We start from the raw sequence: 26,488 nt of genomic DNA on the forward strand, positions 1-26,488 counted from the left end.
TGAAGATACAATCTCCTTGCCTGGACACCCTTACATTACATTAAAATACCTCTGAAGGAAGTATTTTACTTGTCTGGGGACTTTGCTTATGCCACTGTAGCAACATTATTTTTAGGGTGGACAACAGCGATAATCACTTAAGCCAAGAATCCATTCTGATCCTGAATGACAGACTCGCTTTGCAAAAGGAAATCTCACATCAAAAACTCTGACCAGAGAACTCAAACAGCAGTTTTCTTTGTTGCCACTCTCAATTTTTTATAGCAAGAGAAGTCTGTCCCAGTAGCCTTATATCACAGGGCCTGGTGAGAGAGGATGCTGCAAGGAATCCTTGGAAGACTAATGACTGATAGTACACAAGATGCAAAGAAATTGAAATACTTTCAGAAGAATATGCAAGGTTTCATTCAACAAGGAAGGTATCTTAAGGCACTACTTCAGCTCTTCACGTAAGTGAGGAACATAAGACAGCCTCATTTAAACTCTTCTCATCAGACACCGCTAAAAATACAAAGCTCTGTCATGGTTCCCACAGACAGCATGTGAACAATGACAAGCTGCTTCAGGTTTTGTTTGTCTGAATAATGTTCGATGATTTCCACTGCTTCTTTTGTGCACTCCTGAAGATGCAAATGGACCTTGCTTACCATAACATTTTGGCTCTTTTCTACACATCCCAAACATTTTTATCTTCTTCTCTAGATAGCAACAGAATTAAATGGATATTTAATTCCATTATATATAAAAAAATATTTGACTCTTAAAAAAAATCCATTTTGGTACTTTCCAATATCTACATCCAGACCTGAAGGTGGAAAGAACCTGTAATTTTAAGATTTTAAGTGTGAGTTTTTAACCAACATCTGAGGTATCAAAGTTGCATGCAACCGAAAATGTAAATGCTGCCTTTTCAACTGACAGTGTCATTTTCACACACCTGCATAATTTTCTATTCATTGCAAAGAGCAGAGTAGGGATTGTTGCAGACCTCAAATTTATTTTACTCATTATTAAACTCCAGTGTTTTGTCTGTAGAGCTGGTCAACTTGTTAAGTCAGTGAAGTACAAGTTTTGTAGAGTACTGCTAAGCCATACTGTGCCTTCTGTGAATAATCCACGTGCTTTCCTTCAACCCTCCACTTTTGCCTGGATTCTGAAGGCTCTTAGCCACTATTTCATTAGGCCTTTGGATATTTAAACCAAGTTCTAAACCAGCCATCTACAATGCGTACAGTCTGTGCCTCTCAATGGAGAAGCAATACTGCAAAGTGAAAATCAATACTTTCTCTACTTTTAGCTGCTGATTTGGGAAATGCATGTAATGCTGGGGTGAAGACTGAAGATTAGCTTGCATACAAGTGTGCTTGGGTAAGTGGCCAGAAGGAAGGATACCAGAAGACCAGATTCCCAGGAGATGACTTCTACTGTGCCAACACAGAAAACACCTTTCTTTCAGTTACTAGGGTGGTCATAGCTCCTTATTTCTCACATCTTATCCACCCAAAAAGAGAAAGTAGCTCATATTCCTGCCTCAATTGTTTTTCCTGATTTGATTGCCAAGACCTAGTTAGCAGGACTTCTGATGTAAAAGCCAAACACAACTTCAACACCAGACTCACAATTCATCTCTGCCAAACAAATGATGGTTACCAAAAGGAACCACAATACAACTAGAAATGGAAAAACACAGAGGGAGAAACACATTAGCTGCTTTAGCTGAAAACACAAACACTCCCAAAGGAGAACAGGGCAGCTGGGGATGCTCCTGCCAGTGGCAACTTCACAGAACACAGTGACACATACCTGTCACTGTGGCACAGCCTCAGTCATCTCAGACAGAGAGCATGATGCATTGCATGGCTTTTGGTGGAATTTCAATGTTCATCAAGGAAACCCAAGTTGACATCTGAGTTTGAAATACCTCAGCAACAGAACTCAGAAAAAAAATGGCAGCTAAGACATTGCTGAAGCTAGATCAACCTTAAGCATGGACTTTGATGAAGTCCTTCAATATAAATCATTTCAGGCTGGCATATTTAAATTTCTAGATGCCTTTTGAAAGAAAAAATTATGGCAAGTGGAAGAAGGCCAGGACATATGCCACAGACCAAACCTTAAAATCAGTACAACAAAACCAGAAACAGGGAGAGGCAGTGAGATGTAGCCAAAGTGGTTTTAATAAATAATGGAGATGTAGCTTCTGTGATAAACTCAGGTTTTTTGATGGGAAAACAAATGCCAAATGCTTTGACCACTGATCAAAGAGAAAGACTGATAAGGCTGATATACAGTGCAAACAATAAATTAAAGGACAGTAGGGCAATTAAATGTCAGCCTGCATAGCTTAATGGGAAATAGACCTTGTAAAAAGATTTAAGATATACTATCATTAAAATACATGTTGTTCATTAAACATAGCTATAAAGATTCCCTTACACAATCGTTTATAAAACCACTGATTTAGAATCACAATAGACTTAGATACTAGCACATGCAAAAGCAGCAGTGCAACACATTAGATTAAAATTGACTTATAAATACGAAAAAATAACTGGAAAATCACGATCTGATCAGATGAACATGTATTTGTTCCTCAACCACTGCTAAAGGAAGTTTCAAATAATACAAATTCAATGGTGCAAGGCTGTAAGACTGACTTACTGCAAGACAAAAATCACTGGAATGATTAGCTAGTATGGAAAATTAAAATACTACTATTTTGTTGTTTTGTTTATGCTGTGCTACACATTCAAAGATACTAACATTTCTTTCCACAGAATTACTATGCCACTTAGCACACAGAATGGCTTACTAAACACAGCCTTCAATATAGCTTTTTTTTCTTCACCATTTATTATATGGTTATATGGCTTTTGGCCCATCTACCCTGAACATGTAGGCTTATTTTCTGTATTTTCCTGTATTTTTTTAATTTGTTGCAAATGTAGCAAGAGTTGCTTGCAAATAATCACATTTAGAGTACTACTGTGAAAGAAAGTAAAAGGCATCATTTTACAGAGGAGAAAACTACGGCTGAATATCTTCCCGCTCGAGAAGGCCAGGACCAGATCTGCTCAAAACACAGACCTAACTACAAAAGTCCCCTGAAAATGCACCGAGTTGTCCTCAACTACAAAACAAAACAGGAATATTTCACAGCAAGCATTCAAAACACACACAACTAGTATCCACTTACTGAAAATGAATACAATCAAATTGTCCAGCATAACATTTATCTCAGAATGCTGCAGTCACCTTAATCATAAGATCTCTTCCTTTTCCTCCTTCATTCACTATAACGCGTGCCAACTTTAACAAACAGGGCCACAGTGTGACAAATAAAAGCCTCCTTTACTACCCACTGATTTGTCACCAAGGCAACAATCTGTATGTCTGACTGAATGAGACCACAGTCATCTGGAAAGTACTATGCAATTGTGTACTAATACCAATGCAGAAGTACAAGAGCTAACTTTCAAGTGCTTATTGCTTTTAATTGTTGTTTTAGTAGATATCATGGTGACATGTTTGGGTTTTGTTAAGCTGTTGGATAAACCCATTTCTTTCATGTTGGCCTGCATGAAACCCAAGCTGTGAGCAAGGCTGCAATCTCTACACCTGCTGCATAGAAACCCACTATGAAAAGGTGTAGGTAACAATTCACAGTGGTGAATTTTCCTTCTTTAGTACAGCTTACTACAGAGCAATGTGTAACTAGTATTTAGAGGCTTACTGGTAACAGAGAGATCATGGATTCATCACCTGAATTGCATAGAGAAGTATTTTGCAGCAATTACAACCCACTCCACCTGCCTGCCATCTGAACTTTAACATGTCAGCAGTTTACTATGAGGCAGACAGGGAAGGAGGCAGATAAACTACGTAACTGCGGCCTTTAAGCTATTCTGTTAATTCAGACATGTTAAAGCTGAAGGCTGCACAACACATTCTGAAGAGGCTCATTCTTCCCACCTGCTCTCTGAACATCAGCAGGGATGGTAATAACCAAGTCTGGATGGATTTCCACATGGGCAGAACATATCATTTACATGCCATTTTGGCAAGCTCCCTATCCCGTTTCTAGTTTCTATAGTAACACTCATTTCCTCAAAGAACATTAAAAAAATAAATTAATAAAAAAGACAACCCCCATGGTATTTCCTTTAATATCATTTCATTTTTTCAAGTACCTGAATTAAGTTTATCTTTAAAAACCTTTTCAAAAATGATTCAGCCCAAGACAGACCAATGAAAATGGAAAGTTGCAGAGTAGAACTAGAGAGCTATAAGCAACTGGGGGGGAACTTAACTGTCTTGCAGAAAATGTCAGGCAACTTTAAGTATGTGAATTCTTAGCCAGCTGTAAGAAAGAAAGACAAGTAACAGAGCAATCCAATGCTTATGAGTTGAGACTCCTTCAATCACGCATCTCAATACAGTCAAATGCAAGGTCAGACATCTAGCAACAGAGAACAGAGGTCACACAGGATGGAGAACTGAACTCTGGGAGTCAGTGACTCTGGAAAGAACAATGGATCATACTGGATAATCAGCTTAACCTGAGATTGCAGCCAGCTTCTGGTCAAAGAATCCGCAAAGATATATCTTGGATATTTACACAAAGTATCAAGTAGAAATGAAAATGAAGCACTATCTCTGCAAACAGCACTGTGCTGGAAGAGTGCTACTGGAATATAAAATGCTTATAATTTCACCACCATGAAAAGATACTGACCCAAAGCAATGCTCATAAAAGGGTCACCAAAAAACAAACAGATCATCACGGAAATACCCTTATAATGAGAATTCAGAGCTCAATTTAATTTCCTTAAGAAAAGCTTAATCTATGGACCACAAGTAACTATAGGAAAAACAACCCAGAGAGCTTACTGACTGAGTGGACAATGAAGCAAAAGAAAATACCTGGACCCAAAGCTACTCAAATTTGTACAATAAAGGTACATACTTTCAAGTCAGGATTAATATTAGCTGAAACTCTATTTGTTAACACAATTAGTATTTAATCACCTTAAGTCTTCAAAGCGAGATTATATGCCTGAAATACATTCTTGGTCAAACGTAAGTTATGGACCTCATGCAGAAATTACTGAGTGACATGTTTGCTCTGTGCTTTACACTGATCCCTTTCGGCCTTAAAGTACACACATATACTCAATAAGGAATGTAAAGAACAAACTGTTGTTTTCTCTGTAGAGAACAAAGTATAATTTCCACTGATGCTTTATCTGCAAGAGAAACAAACATGAACTTTCTATCTCTAAAGCAATTTTTTTAAACAAGGCTTTTTATTTTTAATAAGCAGGAAAATATTAACCTGGTAAGAGACCAAAATGCATTACCCCCTTGGCTGCAGTTAAATACATCATTTCCAGAAAAAATACTTGCTTAGGTATCTTAACACATACTAGGTACAAAGACAATGCCATTTCCTCTACAGGCTTTCTTACAAGACAGCCTTGTTCCATTCTAGGGATGGAAGTAAAAAATACACAAACCCACAAACCACCAGACACACACATAAAAAAAGAAAACCCAACACCATTTTCTATCTTTACCTGTTCCTGTACATCTTCAAACTCTGAACTAAGCAGCTCTATGAAGATGGGGACAGCTCCTGCTTGGATCACTATTCGAGTCTGAAGGGAATTTCCAGAGGCAATATTTGTCAGCACCCATGCAGCTTCAAACTGGAAAACAAGCACAAAAGGCAGTTGACGAGGAGCCTTCCATGCCACACCAAGACTTAAGTTTTAAGTGTTATTAGTTACTAAGGACATCAGTTTTAAAAATCCTGCCCTCCTGATGAACTAAGGGAGAAATTATCTCCTGGTAAAATGTGACCAGAATAAACAATTCCAAAATACACTGTTGTAATACAGAAAGATTACGGGCTGCAATAAAGCAGAAACATACAATGTCAAAACTGCAACACTCATCATTCAGAACTCAAAGCAAAACGTTTAGGCCAGAGCTTAAGGACAAAAAAGTGTATAGGCTTTCCTGTAATTTCACTTTCTCTGAAGTAAGCATCCAGTGTTTTGTGAGGCTGTATAACAGGATTATTAGTCATCTTTCAACCACAGAGTTTTCTTATTCATATTTGAGAACTTGCCCTTTGGCTTCCTAATGGATGCCACCAGGCTGAACCACTCACAACTCACAAACTCACACAGAGAAGAAACACGATATATAAACTGTTCGATCAAATTTAAGATCAAATAGCATATACTTCTTGCTCAAATCTGTACTTCATTTCCAATATTTATGAAGTAAGTTTGGATTATAAACTAGTCCTAAGATCTCCCCACCTTTTGTGAAACAAATTTCTGTTAAAGTGAAGTTTTCCTAACTAGAATCGAGGGTGAATTGCATGATGCCCTTCTGTGAGCACCACTTAACATTTCAGATGGTGTAGGTTACAGAAAGGTTAGCAGAATGACAGCTTTTCTCTTCCCTCTTCAAAGCTGGATACATGATGCTCCATGATGTATAAACTAAGGAACAGCCACATGCAAACAGCAAAGGATGGAAAACCAAAATACTTTATGACAATTGAAGTTCATTAACAGGAAGAAAACCTCAACCAAGGGATGATCATGGTACCTGTGTAGTACTGTTCTTTTCTTAATATTTCTATCTCCATCACAAACAGATTTTGCACTTCAGACAAATTTACTTGTTCACATAAGGCTTCAGGAATCATGGAGAATATTTGACCTTCTTAAGTCATAAAATTGCTTAGTAAAAACTGGACAGAGAAATTCCAGACAAATTAGGCTTTCCTACCACTGATACCAGAAACCTACTTTTTACCAGATATTTCCATTGACAACACAGGACAAAACCAGAGCATAAAGCCACAAAAAGTTCCAAGTTCATCAACACAGAAGAGTTGCCATATTCAATTCACCATACAAATACCTATAGTATCTGAGCAAAAATATACTTCACTGTTTCCAGAATGAATTGAAAAATCCTGTCCTTCTACAGCTAGGCTAGACATTGAAATGCCTAGAACAGCACACCCAACCTTTACCTGTGCCAAGGAACAATTCCAGAAACACTGACAAAGTAAAAACATTTATTAAAAAGTCAGGTCAAGAGGAACTTCCTAATTGTTCACAGCAAAAAAAGTTCTACCTGTAGACCCGGAGTTGTCAAGCTGGCAGGCAAATTTGGCAAGACAAGGGAAAATGAATCAGTTGGAATGGAATACCATGAGAAATGTATTCAGGTTTATATTTTAAATGCTTTGTTTCAAACTTCAGGACTAGCTTGGGGGTTTCAATTTCATTTTTGCCTTTTCTGTGTGAATATTAATACATTACACCAGTAAGGCCACGGTAATTTGACTCAGTCTACAATTGCTTCTGAAGTTTTTTTAAACTAGAGATATATCTGCATTTGATGAAGTATCCTCTACTTTTATTTTCCCTTATTACTCAAATATGCCCTTCAAAAAGGGGAGCTTGTTCCCCTTTATCTGTCTTAGGTTTCCATGCTGGCATCCTATCAATAATAAAAGGCATTCAATCATTTTCACATCAGACCACTTACAAGCTTCTTCCTGGAGTTACAAATCAACTGGCTTAAATCTGATACATACTCTCAGTTACTTCCACAGACTCTTCAAAGGTAGCTAACAGACATTTGCAACTCTGTGGATATCAATTTGAAAAGTACTTCCTCTAAAGAGGAAGAAAAAAAAAAGTATCCATTTTTTTGTGTATCTCCACTCACCAAAATTTGGACATCACATGGCATTAAAAACTGCTTTATGCATTTTGAAAAACACTGACCCTAACCTCTGTATTGTATTTAATGGCTACCTGTTAACATTTCGTTCCTTTTACTAAATGATTCCTTTTCTTATATTTTCTACTACACCAGAAGAGAGAACTCTGACCAGAAAAAGGGACAGCTGGAAATGAGAAGCAAGGCCAAGACAAATTAGCCACCACTGTAGCAGATACAATTTAGTTTTTGAAACCAAAGCAAGTTTCAAGGTTTCTATGTTTATCACTACGGATTACAATTCCAAACTTTCTTTAATTTAATCAAAAGATTAAGTCATAATTTTAAAGATATAAAATTGTTTTCAATTAGAACAAAAAAGATAAACACTAAAGTTTAGTTTGATAGCTTTTCATCTGTTGAGGTCCAAATTACAGACTCTGTTTTTGTTACATGATGAAGTAGAAAGACCCCAACCTAGTAATCACACGATGCAACTCAAGATGCCTATATCTCAGTCCTGTCCCCAGAGGTCTTGCTACAAAAATTCCACAGTTAGAACAGCATTTTTAACCTAGTGAAGAAAGAGAGAAGCTAATTAAACAAATAATTGACTTTTTTTCTACCTACTTTCATCACCAAATGCCTTTCTAATATAGGAAGCCATATTTATATTTGTATACCTGTAATGTACAGTTTTCTTTTCGTTTGAGGAACTCCACAAACCTGGCCACCACTCCTGGTGTGCTTATGACTTCATCTATTGGGGGATTTGGTTCTGTGTAAAATAAAGAGCAAGTTAGATACATTCATTTATTTGTCGGGAAAACTCTCAAATTACGTCATCAAAATAATATCCGATGACATACTGACTACTCCTCTTTTCTGAGACTGAGTTCTTTTTCTACAATATTACCTTACCTTTACTAAAAGGCAATGGATTCCTATCTGTCACCATAGAAAGACTCCAGTCTGAATTTTGAGGTAATGAAGTAACATGACTAAAAACACTAATGCACTCCAGCATACCTACTTCACAACAACAGTTCTGTGAAATCACTCTGGCGTGCACACATGCAGAGAAACATCACTATATCAGCATACTTTAGCATGGAGACACCACCTACAATATTTAAAACTTACATCCAAGAGTAGGCATCATGTCTGTATCACTTAATAGTTATACAAGAAAATCACAAGAAAAGAACTATTACCTACATCTCACTGACATTTTGCAAAACAGAGCTCCACCCAGAAAATTCTGTATGAAACTCAGTCTTTATTGCTGTCAAAGTACAAAAACAAGCCAGGGACATTCTGACATTTTCTCCAAGTAATTTCAGCACTTACCTTTAGAAAGAAGCTTGCGGAACTTCTGGGTGGCTGAAAGCTGTTGTTCTGGACTATTGGAGAAAATCATCTCAATCATATCAGAGGTGATGACTGCACTCTAGGATTCCGGTGAGGGAAAACATAAGGAAAGTCACAGGGAGCAAGAGGGAAAACAAAATCTGAGATTAACCATAAAAAGCTTACAATGTTTGCTAAACCAGTATTAATTTTATCTCTTACTGAGTAAACACATAAGACCATTATGAAAAACAAATGAGTTTAAAGTATAAATAAATTTACATTATAAATACATTTATTAAAGTATAAACTTATTTACATCTACATAAGCACCATCATTCTTAAATGTAGTCTTTTCTTTCTGGAAGCCAAAATTCAAGTTTTACTTTAGATACAGAAAAAAAAATCACTCTTCAGAATGTTTCACCAATATTCTCTCCCCTTTCTTTCCTCTCTCCCCTCCTCTAAAACTAATGTAAAATTGTCCACTTTGACACAAAATAGTTGAAACTGGAATAGCAATTACCGTTATGCAAGAACACCACTTTGAGTATGCTATTCTTTAGATTTCTGTAACATGTACATTGTGACTCATTCTCTTACACCAAAATGTACGGGACCTTTCACTTTTAGAGGAGCTGACAAACCTAATGCTTGTCATCATTATCAAGTAAGAGTATTAAATTTTCTGTAATACTGATGCTTCCACTAAGAAATCTAAATTAAATCAGTGACCTTTCTTATGCCAGGTAAAAATCTGACATTCTATTCATCTCACATATAAACCCATGTAAGAAGAATAAGGAAAGTCGGATTTTTTCTTTCACTTCTTTGTATCTAAATCCTTAAGACAAATCTGCTCCAAACTGTTAGATAGACAGACAGTAACAGTGCTGAAAATACTTAAGTATTGTCTGTAACAGCTAATAGCTCCAACTGTTAAGACCCTGAAAAGAATGATATTTGAAATAAACTGTATAATGGTAGTATCACAATTAGATAGGCTCCTTTCCTTACTTTACTAAGTATTCATTTACTATATGCTTCCAAACAAATGATTAAGTGGTACTTAGCACTTATCTGACATATAAATGCTACCTTGAAAGGTACACTAATATATTCTATTAGTGATCTACCCCATTGTTCACAGGCATTTCTCTGTTTCTGTGTAAATTTCAAGGGTGGTGTAACAACAAACAGAAATCAAATTCAGCCTGATTTCTAGGAAAACTTTTTTATACTCTGAATACAAACAAAAGCATGAAGACCAGTAATCAGGCTTTAAAGCGAGGACTGCACTTTCCTTAAACCTCTCTGGTATAGACCAAATCCCTTATAATTTTTCCTTCTAGGGAGAGAACCATGGTAAAGAAACAGGAAGAAAGCAGAAAAGTCTAATTTCCACTAAAAGCTTTTCCTCTAGGGAGAATCTCTGGCTTGGAAGGGAGTTTAGGACACATGCAGATAGATAAGCTAGGCTTAGCTGTAGTTTCCAACACCCTGGCTAAAAATGGCTGCCCCTCAAAGTCCATTAACAAAGATTTCCACTGAGCCTCTTTTTCCTTTGTAAACAGCAATACACATTAACTGTTTTGTATTTTCAAATTTCAAGCATTATCAAATTCAGATTTAAAAAAAAAACAACCATGGGCAATAGTTTACCATCATAAAATATTACCCATAATCAGCCATAATGGAAGTAATCAGTCTGCCTGGAACAATGACTTTTTCTTTCATTTTCTTGAAAGTACATCCACCAAGCAACCACTATCTATAGTATTTTTCTCTCACATAACCTGTTTTAAGGCAGTTGACTGAGGCAGGTGTTTAAGAGCTGTCTTCTTAATTCCATTCCCCTCAAGTCACCGCACAACAGGCCTCCCCAGTTTCAACACTGTATTCCTTTCTCATCACTTACAGAAGTCATCTCCATGTTGTTCATCTGAGCCTCATGGAAGCCACCATCTGACATGACTTCCTCCTCCGCCTCTTCCTCAGCTGTTGCAACATTTCGGCGTTTAAACAGCTAAAGAGAGAAAGTATTTAAGATATATAGTAAATATTAGGCTGCAATAAAAAAGACATATGCTATCACCTGAAAGAAGCTAATACATTGGCTACAAGACTCCTCTTCACGGTAATGAAGAAAGTTTAGTCGTAAATGAAAACAGCAATGGGCTCCACCTACAAGACACCTATAGCTTCCAGACAATTGTTTTCTTGCTGAGGGTTCAAAAGACCTGAAAAACTGCAGTGTGGAATGTATCTTTGTAGAACACATGCAGAAGCCGCAATGAGAGGGCTTTGGAAGATGATCACATAGGACTGAAATTACACTGGGATGAATGGAATTTGATTGCTACCACTTAGAGAAAGTACCCAGTGTAGGATGTCATGAGTAGAGCTAGAGAGGCTACAACTTCTCCTCTTAATCCAACTGTCCCAATGGAAGAAACATTCGCTAAAACAAGATGACTTTGGGGGTGTCGCTTGGCCTGTTGAACTCAGGAAGCAGGGCTGCAGCATTGAAACACATCAGACATGCAGCACTACAGACAGGCAAGACAGAGACCTGACAACAGACCTGCTGTTACTCTCCTCTCCAGAGGAGATGGGGAAGAAACAGTAAAAACACACTAAACTGCCAAGTCTACAGCAACACCAGATCAGTGACAGGCATCCCTACAGAATGCTGTTCCTTCTCAGCTACTGTATGATGTGCCCCCTCGAGCTCAACAATGTGCTCAAATACAATCTCAAACCAAAATACATACAAACTTCAATCAGCCATGTGCCAAATACATAAAAGAGAAGCAACTATACAAGGTCCAAAACTGCACAGCTGCAGACTCCACTTGTGTCTCCACTTCTCCGTTAGTCCAGTTAGGACTAGAAACTTTCCTTAACAGAAGGAAACACTGCCACAAGTTTTATTTAGCCAACCTGTGGTTATCTGCTCCACAGAGTTCAGAGGCACAAATAAGACAGAAAATTACTCATCATTTTCCTAATTTAGTATTATGTACAAAGACCCATGGCATTCTGTGCTACCAACAGTCTGGAAATACTACCTGCACATACTGAGCAAAATCAACAGGAAGTATTGCAATTGCCTCCCAGAAATCCCCCTGCCTTGCCTTAACAGCATCTGGTATTGACACTGTGAAAACAATATTGAACAAAATAGACTAGACCTGACCTACATTGAAAACACACTATCTTCATTCTAACTCCAGAAACCTCAACACTGATGAAAAGGGTTTCATTATAACTTTATTTGAAATTGAACTGATCCCTTAAAGCTTCCAATGGACACAAGTAAGAACAAAAAGAACTGTTCAGTGCTACCTGTTTTTATCAGAAGATGCTTTTCATCATGTCTTGTGTCCTGGTTTTGGTTGAGATAAGAGTTAATTATCTTCCTAGTTTCTGGTGCAGTGCTGTGTTTTGGCTTTAGTCTGAGAACAATGCTGATAACACACCAATGTTTTAGTTGTTGCTAAGTAGTACTTATTCTGGTCAAGGACTTTTCAGTCTCTCATGCTGGTGAGGAGGGGCACAAGAAGCTGGGAGGGAGCAGAGGCAAGACACCTGATCCAAACTAGACAAAGGGGTATTCCATACCACAGCAGGTCATGCCCAGTATAGAAACTGGGGGGAGTTATCTGGAAGGGGCCAATTGGTGCTCGGGTAGAGGCTGGGTATCAGCAGGTGGTAAGCAACTGCACTGTGCATCACTGGGAGGGGAGGGCTTATTCCTTCCTCTCTCTATTTCCTATTATTATTATACTTTTATTTCAACTATCAAACTGTTCTTTTCTCAACCCATGGGGTTTTTACCTTTTTTTTCTGATTCTCCTCCCCATTCCAATAAGGGGGAAGGAGAGTGAGAGAGCAGCTGTGTGGTACTTAGTTGCCAGCTGAGCTTAAACCATTACATCTTTTTAGTGCTGTTTCTTGATAAGATAGAAACCTGCAGAACACCCACCACTTGGCAGTGTGAACAAAGTTGTAAGAACCAGCAAGACATGAGGCAGAGAAGCTTCTTTTCCAAGCATTTTCTTCTCGATCACTTTGCATACAAGATACACTAAATCCACTACTTAAGGTACCAGCCTTATGAGCATAAACATAGCCTGAGCTGTTTTCACTTCATGAACTGAAACTTAAAGACAAAAAAACTGACAAGAATCAGGTCAATAACTTATTTCTTCCCACAAGAAAATCATTGCTGCAACTTATAAGGACTTGGTCAGGCCTTCTGCTCCTATTCTAACTGCAATGTTACCTTTCATTTCACCCCAGCTTCCCACTCTTCAAACAGAGATTAGAGACAGCACAACTCAGGGGGTGAGGGGAAATAAAAAACCTGCCAAAATCTAAACAAAAGCCAAACAAGACTCCCAAGTCGTCCTCAGTGCAAGCTGTGCAAGGTCAGACAGCTTTGTTCCAATCATCTTTAAGCTGCTCTGGCCAGTCTTACACTTGAGTGAATGAGGAGCACAGCTCTGTAAAGCCTGCAGAAGAGGCAGTGAGGTCTGCAGGTGACAGATTTCAGACTATGTGTGAATTTCACTGGGCAGGAACAACTAAAAAGGGGCTTGGGAGAAGCAAAGAGCCAGAGACAGTGCAAGACAAGACTGTTTAAGGACTGGTTACAGTTACCCTAACTGTAGTACAGTACCTGTTCCTCTCTCTTTTGCTTCCGTAGCTGAAGACCCTCTTCCTCCCGCCTGCGACGCATCTCATCAGGATTTAGAGATTTGTTCTTGTAGCTCTTCAGTCGGAAATTCTCTTTTCCTGAGGTCGTCATGGTTCCTTCACAATGCAATTAAAAAAAGAGAAGTCAGAAAATAATTCCTATTCAACAATAGAGCATTTTATATTCTGTCTCCATCTCAATCTGTTAGCCAAGCACTTCCAGACACTTCTATGTCTCCTCACTTATCCTACAATAACTTGGAAGCTGTAAAGCAAAATTTCACAGAATTGTCACTTTGATGTGCTAGTTCTTCACATCAGATCAACAAATCTTCATTTTACTCTCCCAAGGCTGCAAGGCATCAGAAAGTGAAATATTTTATTAAGAAGGAACTGAGATCTGTTAGGCAGAGCACACAACCTGGGCTTAAAAGAGAACTGCACTAATAAAGCTTCTCCACACAAAAAATTAGCCAAACTAATGGTATAACGCACATTCACTCAGAAATTAGGGGGTCTTAGCTTTTTAGTTTAATTCAGTTTGCAAGTCAGTACAGCGGTCTTTTTTTCCCTCCAAATCCACACTTAAGTTAATTCAACACAATCCTGTGTTCCTTCTATTCAGACAAAATTAAATTGAGAGTGAAATTTTAGGTGAGGATGGTCTAACCACTGAAAATGCTCACTCCTGCAAAAGGCAGCAGTACTGTTCTTCCCCTCCTCCACACCCGCAGCCTCTAATCCTGCCACTCACTGCTTATCCAGAGGGGCCTTTTTTCAGGCACTGACTTCTAAGTATTCTTATGTAACTCAGTAGATCAGCATTTACAGCTACCCATGATGATTTTCACATGTACAGTGCTGCACTTTGGAGTTACTTAGCATAAAACAGTAGCTGTAGAGCTGTGTGGAAAGACTACTCCCCTACTCCCTTTAAATCAATGGGCTGTGTACCAGGTCTCGAAGTGTTCCGTTCTGCTGGTACTTCTCTCCTTACATCCTTCCTTTAAATCCAAAAAAGACTAGGATTCTCATGCACCTTTGTACAGATACAGAATCCACAATACACTGCAAATATCTGCAACTCTATAATACAAAATTTAGGAAACTATGCTATGTGGCTTTTAAAGGTCTTTTTACGAATGCCCTAATGTGTTATATTTAATGTGTCACCTACCTCTAATTCCATTAGCACAAAATAATCAGGTGATAAATGATCTCCTGTGCACTTTTTACTTTAAAATGGAGCAATACAAGTGTATACAGACTCTCATCAGCTTAGGTTTCCTATTTAAAATACATCAAAGGTGTAACTGAGTCTACAGCTCCTGTAAAGCTCCTCTTCTTTCAGTTAGCACAAAGAGTTTCAAGAGATTAAAAAAAAGGATACCCAAATGTGCTTCTTAATAGAGCCTCTTTTGAAGTTGCTGCTACCTGACAACCATTTATAAGAATTCCAAATGATCAGAACTGACTTTCCCAGAAGACATAACACATCACTTCAAACGTTACTGGATTCAGCCAACTGAGATTTAAAAAACTGGTAAGGGACACAAAACTACTGTGTTCAATACCAGTCAGTCACAAATTGCACCAAATGAAAGTGAAACATAAAAACCTGAGCATACAGGAAAGTAATTCAGCCTAATTCTGCTGAAAAGGCTCTTCCTGAAATGGCCTTGCTTTTTTAAATAGAGGTCCTACAAAAAGATAAATCTCATAAGACTAGAAGTTCCCTACATCATTCTTTAGAGCTTAGGGACTACTTTGTTCCCCCCTTTTTTTTCCTTAAGAGTCAGAGCTAACAGTGCTTGTGCTTCTTGCAATATGCTTAGCAGTAACATTTTCTTCTATTTCTAGTTTAACTGACTACTACCTGTACATTAACCATGCAAACTATTCAGGGAAGCCTTGGATTTTAACAGTAAAAAGAACTTCAGGCTAACAAATACTCAAGAGTAAAATATTTCTTTTGTTTCTAAAACATTTTAAAAGAAATGTTTGATATGTCATAGAATCAGCAAAATTAAACACCAGATGGACAACCATGAGCTCAAAGGACATGCCGAACAAGAAAACAGTTTTGCAGCTATCTGCCCTTAAATATAAATAAACACAGACACAAACAGCAGCACAGATAAAGCTTTCTGTGAGACCAAATTCAGGCTTTCTGGGACACTATTAGTAATTATAAAGCCATAGAATGGTTTGGGTTGGAAAGGACCTTAAGATCATCTAGTACCAACCCCCCTGCTATGGTAGGAACTCTTCACCCTAGACCATGTCGCCCAAGGCTCTGTCCACCCTGGCCTTGAACAATGCCAGGGATGGAGCATTCACCTCTTCATTGGTAAACAGAGACACATTCCAGTGCCTCATCACTCTCACAGTAAAGAACTTCTTCCTTACATCTACCATGAACTCTCCCTGCTTAAGTTTAACCCATTTCCCCTTGTCCTATCACTACAGACCCTGATGAAGAGTCCCTCTCCAGCATCCTTGGAAGACCAATTCTCCATTTTTGCCTGAAACACACCTTCTTAAACTCACAAGATTGTATTTGCCATTACTGGGGACTGCAGGACTTCAATAGCTCCTGAGATCATTTGCCAGCTTCTGTTTCAATCCCTACATTTCTTAATTTAAAGAAATCTTTAATGGGGAATATATTCATTTCTTAATACTGAATTTCACCTGATTTCTATTATGTAGCACCTCAATATGATGTCCCAGTGTTTCTGAACATCAATGACACCATCCAACTCCACCATCAGAATGTCCTATGCATATTCTTCTTCATTGTACCCTTTTCCCTCATCTCCCAACTTTCATGTTAGTTTCTCTCAACCAACCTTTCTTCTGACTTTAAGGTAATAATTTTCATTTTCCTCTGAGCTCTATTAGCCCTCTCTTGATGTACTTTACTTAGTTTCATTTATTGGCAATACAGGCACCAGATTACTTAAATTTTCTGACTTTACCTTAGTCCCTCTACCTAATGGCCTGACAAGAATTATCTTCTTTTGATTACACCTTTTACAAGCTTTAAATGCAACTTTTGGCTATGCTCATTTCTGACCTTCGAGACCAACTCACTTTGCTGACTAATCCCTTCTTCTAACTGTATACTTAAAATCCTTTCAAAGTAGTGCACTGTGTTTTACTTGGGAGTAAAGCCTTCCTACCAATTCCTACCACTAAATAACTGGGAAGACTATTTTTTCTACTCAATCCAACTAATAATGAGTTCAGTAATTTATTTCACAGTATAAATCCCAACACACAGTCACATATCCGTTTTATATACCTGCCTATCTAACCTGCATACCTGTGAAAGCCAGTTATTTACTAAAAGCAGCTTTTGTAATATCCTCAGTATCTCTTAAAATCAATTCTTCATCACTACTTTTACTTCCGTGACTACTGGTGAAAAACTCAATTACCACATCAAGGAGTTAATCTAGCCCACACTTTTAGACCTACTCAGTGTGTGCATACAACAATCCAATGGTATCTGTTACAGTCAGCCAAAGATTGTTTGCTGTAAATCTCCTCTTCCATTTTTCAGGATGCAGCCCTTCCCCCAGACTAAACCACAGAGGCAAAACAGCTTCAAATTGCCTCACCAGATATCAGCAGCTTTGTTGTGGCTTAACTGAAAATCTTTCAATGGTCACTTTACATTCACCCATGGTAATTGCTTCCTAGCAAATAGCAAAGGCTGGATCTTCTCTGCACTATCAGAATTAATGCTACTTCTGGTGAAAATCTGTGGTCGTCATGGAAATGTTCTATCCACCTTTACTTTCCTAAACATAGCAGAGTATTTTCCACAATTCTGGATACACCCATCTCAGATAAATCCTCTGGCAACCCAGTGAGTTTTTGCGGTGTATTCTTTGGGGTTGTGTGCAGCACCTCTCAAACGCAAACACTTTCTCCCCCTCAGTTTAGCTGCCATGAAAAAATTATCTGTAGTAAAATTAAGAACACCACCTCTTCCTGAATGTCTGCATTACAATCCCCAATGGTTTTTGCTGATCAAGACAAGTACCCTACCAAATGTAGATGTGTTCTAAGCGCACATTTCTGGGAGAAAGGAAAAGCACTGCATTTCTCCATGTTCATCAAGTCAAAGAAATTCAGAGGCACTGCAAAATGCAGTCACTTCCTGCAGTGACCTATCTTGTCCCAAGGAATCATCTAGATAGGAACAAAAATGAACTCTCTGCCTTCTTAAATCAGATATAACTCTCACTAGATGTAAGGGCTTTGCCAGAAGGAATGCCATGTGATTAATACTCTTGGATATGCCACACGTCAGAGATATCCAGACGTAAAAACCAAGGCCTTACAAACCAAGAACTGCATAATGGTATATATAACCCAGATGACTGAAACGAAGGTTACCAAATACACTGCTGATATTAAAGACCATTTTAAACTTTCCTTCTTTGAAATCAAGAGTGGGAACAAGAAAAAAAAGATAAGTATTTCAGAAGTGTAGAGCTGCACAAGAAATTCATCCTTCCAGTGGAAATACATCAGAACAAGATGACTTGAAAATTAAGGCTGACAAGGAAGCTGAAGAGAAACGGTGTGAGTGATAGAAAAAGTTTTCCTGAAGATCCATGATCCGACATACTACCAGTCTACATTTCCTAACAGAGGCAGTTGTCAGAAGGAAAGGACTCACTGGAAGCATACTTGTGAGCTCTACTGTACAGCCAACCTGCTGTCTCCACTTTAGATTGCTGCTAGAGTGACAATGAAAAGGCACTGTCAGTCTGAAAGGACAACCCATGCCGGAAACAGAGCTGCCAAGACAGAATTCCAAGCAGTGAGAGAAGCTGGAATTATTCAAGGGAAGAAATAGTTCAGCTATGCTACAAAACCTTTACTTCCAAGGAAATGTTTGCTTATTGGCTCTGCCGCAGGACTCGAGACCTCTTAGAAAACTAAAGTTGCCTCACAACCATGCTTCTTGATATCACTCCAAACACCTGCAGCACAGCCTGGGCAAATGTTTGAGCTCTGATTACAGGATGCATCATCTTCTGACAGTCTTCGCGAGAGACTAGAGAATCTATCTTTAAAACTATCCTGCAAGCAGCACTTGGTTATCCATTACTCTCACTAACGCACTTCCCTAAAAATCCATCATTTTGACCACAAATGTGTTTGGATTTTTCCCCCAAGTGAAGTGTAGACTTTGTAAAGGTCTTCTAATTTGTTTCTTGGCAATTTTAAGGCAACGTTTCCAAGATGCTAACAAAAGTACATAAATCTAGTGGAAGTAAACTGTCAGCTTTCTTGCAGGTGACAGGCAAGAACAGGTCTTAATAATAAAGTCATCAACTGAGATTAATGTTATCTCCCTGGAAAAACTCCTAGAACAGCATCCTACATTTACCATCATCCTAGAGAGATGGAAACACATCCACCAAGTCTCTACACTGCTGACAATGTTATTTGAGGGAAAAAAAGAGAAAAAAAACAACTCAGCAGATTGACTTTTACAGTCACCTCCTGTTGTTTGAAAAAATGGCTCAACCAGATAAACATTTTGGTGAGGGTGTATCTGCTTCTTTTCAAAGTTATTTGACAAAGCATACTGAATTACAGAGGTCTATGATAATATCCAACAGTGGAAACACCCATATCACCTCAGCGATAGAAGTGCCAACTTTTTAATCTCAAATGTCTTCAGACTCTTGTAAAGCTCAGGATGTCCACACAAAAAGATATACAATCTCAACTACAAAAAGCTATCTTTCCTTATTCAAAAACCTGAGCTTAACTTCCTCTAGCTGTAAAATGGGACTGGGAAACATGTCTCAAGCCATACAAAATTAGCAGTTACACTATTTGTAAAGACCTCCAAAGTTCTGCTGATGATACATCAAAATCAAACACTAACAGGGAAACAAAATGATCCTGTGGATTTCCTTTTCTGTGGCTTTGGAAGAAAGCTGTAGCAGTAGGCACGAATGTTATTCACTAGAAGGAACAACGCACTTCTCCCTCTGCAGAGCAGCAGGGACCCACACTCTTAGGGCAACCATCACACAAGTATGATGGAGAAGAAACAAAAACACTGCCTTGCACTACCTGAAAGGCTGGAAGATTAAAGGAGCTTCAATTTTAGCATAAAAGTCATAGCTAAACATGGAGACAATACATAGCCTTGAATCTGTGTTCAGACTTTTAGGCTTTCTGACAAAAACTGGAAGGGGACTTCTTCATGGAATTGCTGCCCATCTCCGTATCTTTCAAATCTACTTTTTTTGCAGACTTCCTAGTCCCATTAGGTTTTTCCATGCCCAGAAGTAGGCCTTAATCCACAACTGTTTCTGTTCTAGCACATTTATAAATCTTCGAAATAGCAAAACAAGTCTAATCCACCTACTCTATAGCAAATTTGGCATGTTCTAGCTGTAGACCACTTAACAAGTTGGACTGACACTTGCTTAAAAAAGAGAGCATCTCAAAACTTAACTAACGCAAGGCCTGAAAAGTCATGGAATTTTGTACAATATGGAGCATGATATCACACATTAAAACCCTCAATATTGACTGTTCCTCAAAAGCAAGCAAAAAAAAAAGGAGAAAATAAACGGCATTATCTACACAACATTGAGGACATCTGATGTCAAGTTTGTATATCTGGTCAATGTGACCTCATCTTCCACAGAAGAATAAAAGGGCTGAAAAGGTGGTTAAAATAAAAATAAACCACCCCCACACCAAAGCTATTTCTGCAAAATGACTAATCTTGAAGAGTCATTTGAGTATACCCCCAAGTAACATTCAGAAAATCTTCACCAGCACCCTGATCTTCCTATTCTACACTCAAAAACACAAACAAAAAACCCAAACACTATCAGAAACCAAATTACCTGACACTTGGTGCTGTCTCAAAACCCAACCTGACACACAAGCCTGCACTAGCAGCCAAGTGCACTGACAGCCACACCACTGGGCACATAAGTCAATTTGTTGAATGTGTAAGGATTATACTTGGTTTAATTCCTCTCCCTTCCCTTTTTTTTTTCTTGAAGAAGCACCACTGAAGAGATTAGGTAATAGCACATTTACCATTTTTATTGGAAAACAGTTTTACCAAGGAGGGCAGGAGTGTCATGAAAGATTAGACAAAGTGTATCCAGCACTTCACTCTACATTTACCATCAGCATGATATTTCCAAGATGTTTTGAGCTCCATTTTTTCATAGGACCACTCTGACTTAACAAGGCAGCAGATACAGCTTTCAAAGTTCCAGAAAGCTTTTAACTTAAGCAAGAGCAAAAAAAAACCTCTCAAAGCCAGGTCTTAAAAGCATCTACAATTTTAACTGAGCCCTTCTGATCTGCGTTGCAAACACAAAATTCCTTTACTACACTGAAAGTCACTGTAGCACAATAAATCAGTTTAAATAAAAAGACCCTCACCCTAATTTCTATAACCCACAGTCCACAGTTAACCTGAAACCAAAAAGGTCCCACAATTCATAAAACAAAGCTACTAGTGATGGGGAATTAAAACTTTTCAGCTGCATAGGATTATATTAACAACCTCACATTAACGTGGGCATCTACACAAATAACAAGTTTATTTGTGTGTGCCGAACTAAAACATAATCTGTCGTTTAAAGCAGAGATTCGTTTTTATTTCTATTAAAATTACAGCACATCAGTTCTGCACTTACAAAGCAAGCTGACCCACAACATATTTTCTGTAAGGTCATACCTAAAAAAAACAGCATTTGAAAAATAAGAGGCATCTCTATCATCTGACAGTCATCATCTGTCAGAAAATAGAAAACATACTAACATTGCTAACATTTTAACATGGCCTAAACATTTTTTACAAGAGAACAACAGTGCACTTTTCAGCATTTCATACCATGAAGGCAAGAAATTCCAGACACTTTAAAACAAATCAGGTTAAGAAATAAGCCAGTTATTAATTAAGTTGACTTTGTAGTTTCATGTCACTTCTGTTTGGGGTTGTGAATATCAGCAGGCACTGAAACCAAACCTACCTCATGCCTTCCCTGATGACAAATTTGCCTTCAACAAATTTACTGTGACTCAGCATTACGCAAGATATGTGTGCAAAAGAACAGTAAGTCAAAATTCTGATTTTGTACTAGCTTTGGACACTAGCACCCAGTCGGTCACGTAATACTGACATATTAGTCACATCAAGCCAAAAACCACAGGAACTTAGCTTGATGATGCTTGTTCTGCCTCCCTTATCCCATTTACACCTAGTAGCCCTTCTATCATAAGGTCTCAAACCAAACACTCAGCACATTCACAAAGACACCTCTTTTCCCTTATAATCATTTATCAATACAAAAACAAAAGGTAAAACAAAAATAAATAGACAGTTACAGAGCTGATCATGTGGAAGCTATACAAAAGAATTCTGCATCTTTGAAGAGGCAATCTCATCCTGCTTCAGGCAAAAGACACATCACAACAATCTAACTCTAATTACAGCATTATTATCTGAGTATACTTAAATGTAAGTTGCGGTTTGTGTGCCATCAAAAGGTGGCTTGTTTGCCAAAATGACATCCTCATGTATCAACAGGTGAATTTGCTTTCAAACATAAGCTCAGCAGTAGATGTGGCTTACAATGCCTTGTTTTGAGATAAATACATTCAGGATGTTTAGCTGCAGGATATTTCTAAAAGCAGCATATCTCTTGGGTCTAATCTCAACTTTATACCCAGACTGTAAAACAAATAAACTAAATAAAGGTCTGTGTGTGTCACAATGGTTTGTTTCTCACGGAACACATGAATCCTCTCTCTGAGCCTGGTAAGCAGTCTGAACAACCAAAAATGAGAAAAAAAAGAATACTTACTCTAGATCATAAGTAAATTTTCAGCAGCTAGTAACTAGATAAATCTTATGGCACACTCTATTATTCATTATATACATCCAGAAACGTAGTCATATTTCTTTCAATTTCAATGCCTTTAGCTTCTGCCTCCTCACGATATCACATATTAATTATGTTTCAAAAAAGTATTTACTTTATCCAAACTTAACATTTCTTCTGTCACTCAAATCCATTTACTCCTAACTCACAAGAACGGATCAACAGAAGCAACAACACAATGTCCAAGCTACCATTACTTCCTACAACTTTTTCATACCCTCCTACTAGCAGCATCCTTTTAAAACTAATTCTGATGGAATTTCCTGGCTGTCACATGCCTTCAACTACCTCTACTTTTTATCCACAAAATTCATTATTAAGGCTGGACAACATTTAATGCAGTTAAAGACATTCATGACATTGTACAATGTAACATCCAATCCTACTGTTCTACAGATTTTGTATTTAGCAGAGGTTTCCAACTGAGTGGTTTGTTTAAACTTACCTCTGCTGGTTTTCCAGAGTTCCTCTCCCTTCTTCAAAACAATTTCAAGATACTGATATTTCTACAGATGGAATTTTATTTTTTCTTCAAAGCAGGTAAAAAAAAAAGTTACTTGCTATCATATCCCTACCCCTTATGTCTGCAATTTACACCAGCTTTCTATTATATTATTCAAACAAGGACTGTCATTAAGCTTTAGCCTCTTAGTATGAGGCTGGATAATATTCCTGCCAGTTCAGCTTATACTCTTGTTCTCTGAGAAAAGAGGTGGTCTGGTCTTTCTAGCTTGATGTTTGTCCATTACATCATTCCAGAACCTCCTGTTTAGACATTTCAGCCACTCACAATATTTCATCAAGTGAGTAATTCCTTTAATGTCTTTTTTTTCCTGACTTGCTCATAGCCTATGAGGCTCCATCACTATTCCCTTTGGCCTTCAGAAGTATTTAAATGTATCTGTTAAGTTTAGCTATTTGCTGCTACTCTTTTATTTCCCCTTATGTTTCAAATTTACATTAAAACCCTTAACCCTAATTCACACCACTTTCCTTCCCCCTCTTCTTTTTATTCTGCTATGTATTATGCTTTTGTGCATAGACTTGATTCCCATTTTTCTGGAGGGCACTGTTGTACATCCATTAACCCTCTTTCTACAAAGTTACACTTTCCAATCTAGCAACTTCTTTACAGTTGCCTTTAAAGGTATGGGTTCCTTTTGCATTATTACGGGTAAGAGTTAAGCACTCCATTTGCCCCCTTCAGGACTTGTAAAACACTTCAGAAGAAAAAATCCACAATCTTGTGGAGAAACAAGCAAAGATCTTAAAGCAAGCCTGTCAGATACAGGACAATCTAAAACAAAACATACTATTCTGTTCACTTTAGTTTATTCAACAGAAGGAGGGAAGAGGAGAAAGAAAGAAAAGAGTACTGTATTGGAACAGTGAACTGGAAATAACACTATCAAACAATCTGCTTAAACAAACATTTGCACTTAAAAGTCTCTATAAAGAACCTTTCAGAAACTGCTACAATGTCTGACTGTAATACTTTTAGTTCTTATAGGTGTCCTTGCTCAGTGCTGCTGACATGGGCTGTTGCTTCTTTTCCCTTTCTAAATGACTTCTCCAGGAACCAGCACTCAGCTGAATACACAGGACCACATAAGTAAATCAACTCTGAAGACAGGACACAAAGAACATAACAGCAGAAAACAACAAAAAAAATCATCACATTGCACACTGACAGCAAAAGGCTGTCATCCCGGTACAGTATTAGAGGGAGAGCAGGGATATAACAAAGACTCTATTTAGAAGCTCGGAGGGGGGGGGTGTCCCAAGTCCCCAGAACAGCCAGGTTTCTTGGAAGTGAAGCATCAGTGCATCTGCTTGCAAGATTATGACAAGGGAACCCATGCTGAGAAAAGCCCATACTTCTGTCATCTTATGCTACTATGCCTCAAGCTACTCTTCACTTCCCTGAGCCCGTGGGCACGTCTAAAGGGTAATTAAAAGGTTCAACCGCACTTCAAGTAGAAACAAACTTGTCTTGAATGAGCTAGTTCACATGTCAATGCACATGCTGCAGCAAGAACAATTAAAACAAAACCAGATACACCAGGCTTGATTCAAATTACAAATTTACAGCGTTCTATTAACTCTTCTATTTACTTCTACAGCTATATTCAAAATGGTTTTAAAATAACTAGTTTACGGGGATAAAAATGCAATCCCCGTTCCGTATAGCTCATCAACATATCCCGACTTTGTTAAACCTTTCAACATTAAGCAGTGAGAGCAGAAAACATGCCAGCAGACAAAAAAATCCGGACATACGGCAGCTTGACTAAAGGATAAAGGGAGCGTTAACCACAACCATTCAGCACCATTTGGGAATTCTGCAGAAACAGCAGCCCGGTACTTTCACAACCCATGACGTATCTTTTTAGCTTGGAGTTTCAGTTCTCGTGAAACGCCCTCATGAGGCAAAGCTTAAAATCATCGTTACGGGTATTCTTGTACGAGCAGTACAAATCGAAAGATTATGAATGGGATGCGTTTCGGGTGGTTATTAAGGTCTACAGAGACATGACAGCTGGAAACGACCACCGGGGCTACCGAGAAGGCGCAAAAGCCCCGTCGCACGAGCTGATGGTGGGGCGGGGATAACACCAGGCTACGCATCGATGTATGCAAGAAGGAACAGCTTTCGTAACAGCAACTAAGACCACTAAGAAAACACAACCGCACAATCCTGGGAGACCCAGAGAAAAGTTTCCCTTCCCCTCGAGCCGAAGCACTGCCGCTCCTCACACCCCGTCCCCCCGACACGAAGCCGTCCTTGCGGCACGGAGTTCTCCGACTCCCCACAGCCACCACCCCGCCGGCTCCTCCGGCCGGAGCGCGGCGCTCCCGCGGAGCGCGTCCGGCCTCCTCCGCCCCGCGGGGGCAGCCGGCGCAGGCCCTGCCGCTCCCCGGGACTCCCTTTCTCTGCTCCCGCAGCCCCGGGGCCGGCGGGAGTGGGTCCGGGCCGCGACCCCAGCCCACGACCGCAGCTCCCGATGCACCGGCTCCGCCCCGCCCGCGCGGCCCCGGCCTGTTGCGCGCGCGCGGCCCGTCAGCTCCCGCAGCCGGCGGCACCCCCAAGCCGGGCCTCCAGCCGCCCGGCCCCGGGCCTCCTCTCGCGGCCCGCTCACCGCCCGGCTGCCGCTCTCCACCGTTACCCACAAACGCTGCCGGTTCGCCGCGCAGCCGCCCCGAGGCCAGGGCTCGCCCCACCTCCCGTACCTGCTGCCGGCGCGGCGCGGCCCGGCCCGGCTCGGCGCTGTCTCCTTTCGGGCCCTAGGCGCGCGAGCGCCGCACCCTCCTTGCCTGGCCGGCGCTGGGTGGCGATGGCAGTGCGCACGCGCGCAGCCCGCTGCGTCACTTCCGGCCCTCACCGCAGCGCCCTCTGGGAGGCAGAGCCCTTCCGGCGGGCCCGCAGCGGATGCGCCCCCCTCAGGACGGCGGCACCGGCGGGCCCCGGCCCCAGGGAGGACTACAGCTCCCGGCATGCCCCGCGCGCCCGTGCCGCGGCGGACAACGTGCACAGCTCCCGCCGGGACGGCCGCGGTGCGCCGCGGGGCATGCTGGGAGTTGTATTGCAGCAGGTGGCGGGGCCCGGGCGGCAGCAGAAGGTGCCGGTTCCTTGCCTGGGGAGCGATGGCGGCCGGGGCTGTGCTGCGGAGCCCTGCGGCGATGGCGCAGCGGCGTTAGGCAGTACCCCGCTTCGTGACCGGCAG

The 26,488-nt window shown here is 39.8% G+C and overlaps 1 protein-coding gene across 1 annotated transcript in view; it reads right to left on the reverse strand.

Moving 5' to 3' along the window:
* The window catches only part of KPNA1 (karyopherin subunit alpha 1), a 49,743-nt gene extending 23,653 nt beyond the window's left edge, over positions 1-26,090 (reverse strand). Inside the window, exons 1-6 of the mRNA XM_034071658.1 lie at positions 25,995-26,090; positions 13,790-13,923; positions 11,024-11,131; positions 9,106-9,205; positions 8,439-8,533; positions 5,577-5,708 (exon numbers count right to left, since the gene is read on the reverse strand). Of these exons, the coding sequence (XP_033927549.1) occupies positions 5,577-5,708; positions 8,439-8,533; positions 9,106-9,205; positions 11,024-11,131; positions 13,790-13,918 (564 nt within the window). The 5' untranslated portion in view covers positions 13,919-13,923; positions 25,995-26,090. The remainder of the gene's footprint in view (positions 1-5,576; positions 5,709-8,438; positions 8,534-9,105; positions 9,206-11,023; positions 11,132-13,789; positions 13,924-25,994) is intronic.
* Positions 26,091-26,488: the final 398 nt, after the last annotated feature.

The sequence above is a fragment of the Melopsittacus undulatus genome, chromosome 2, assembly GCF_012275295.1.
Source record: "Melopsittacus undulatus isolate bMelUnd1 chromosome 2, bMelUnd1.mat.Z, whole genome shotgun sequence".
NCBI lineage: Eukaryota > Metazoa > Chordata > Aves > Psittaciformes > Psittaculidae > Melopsittacus > Melopsittacus undulatus.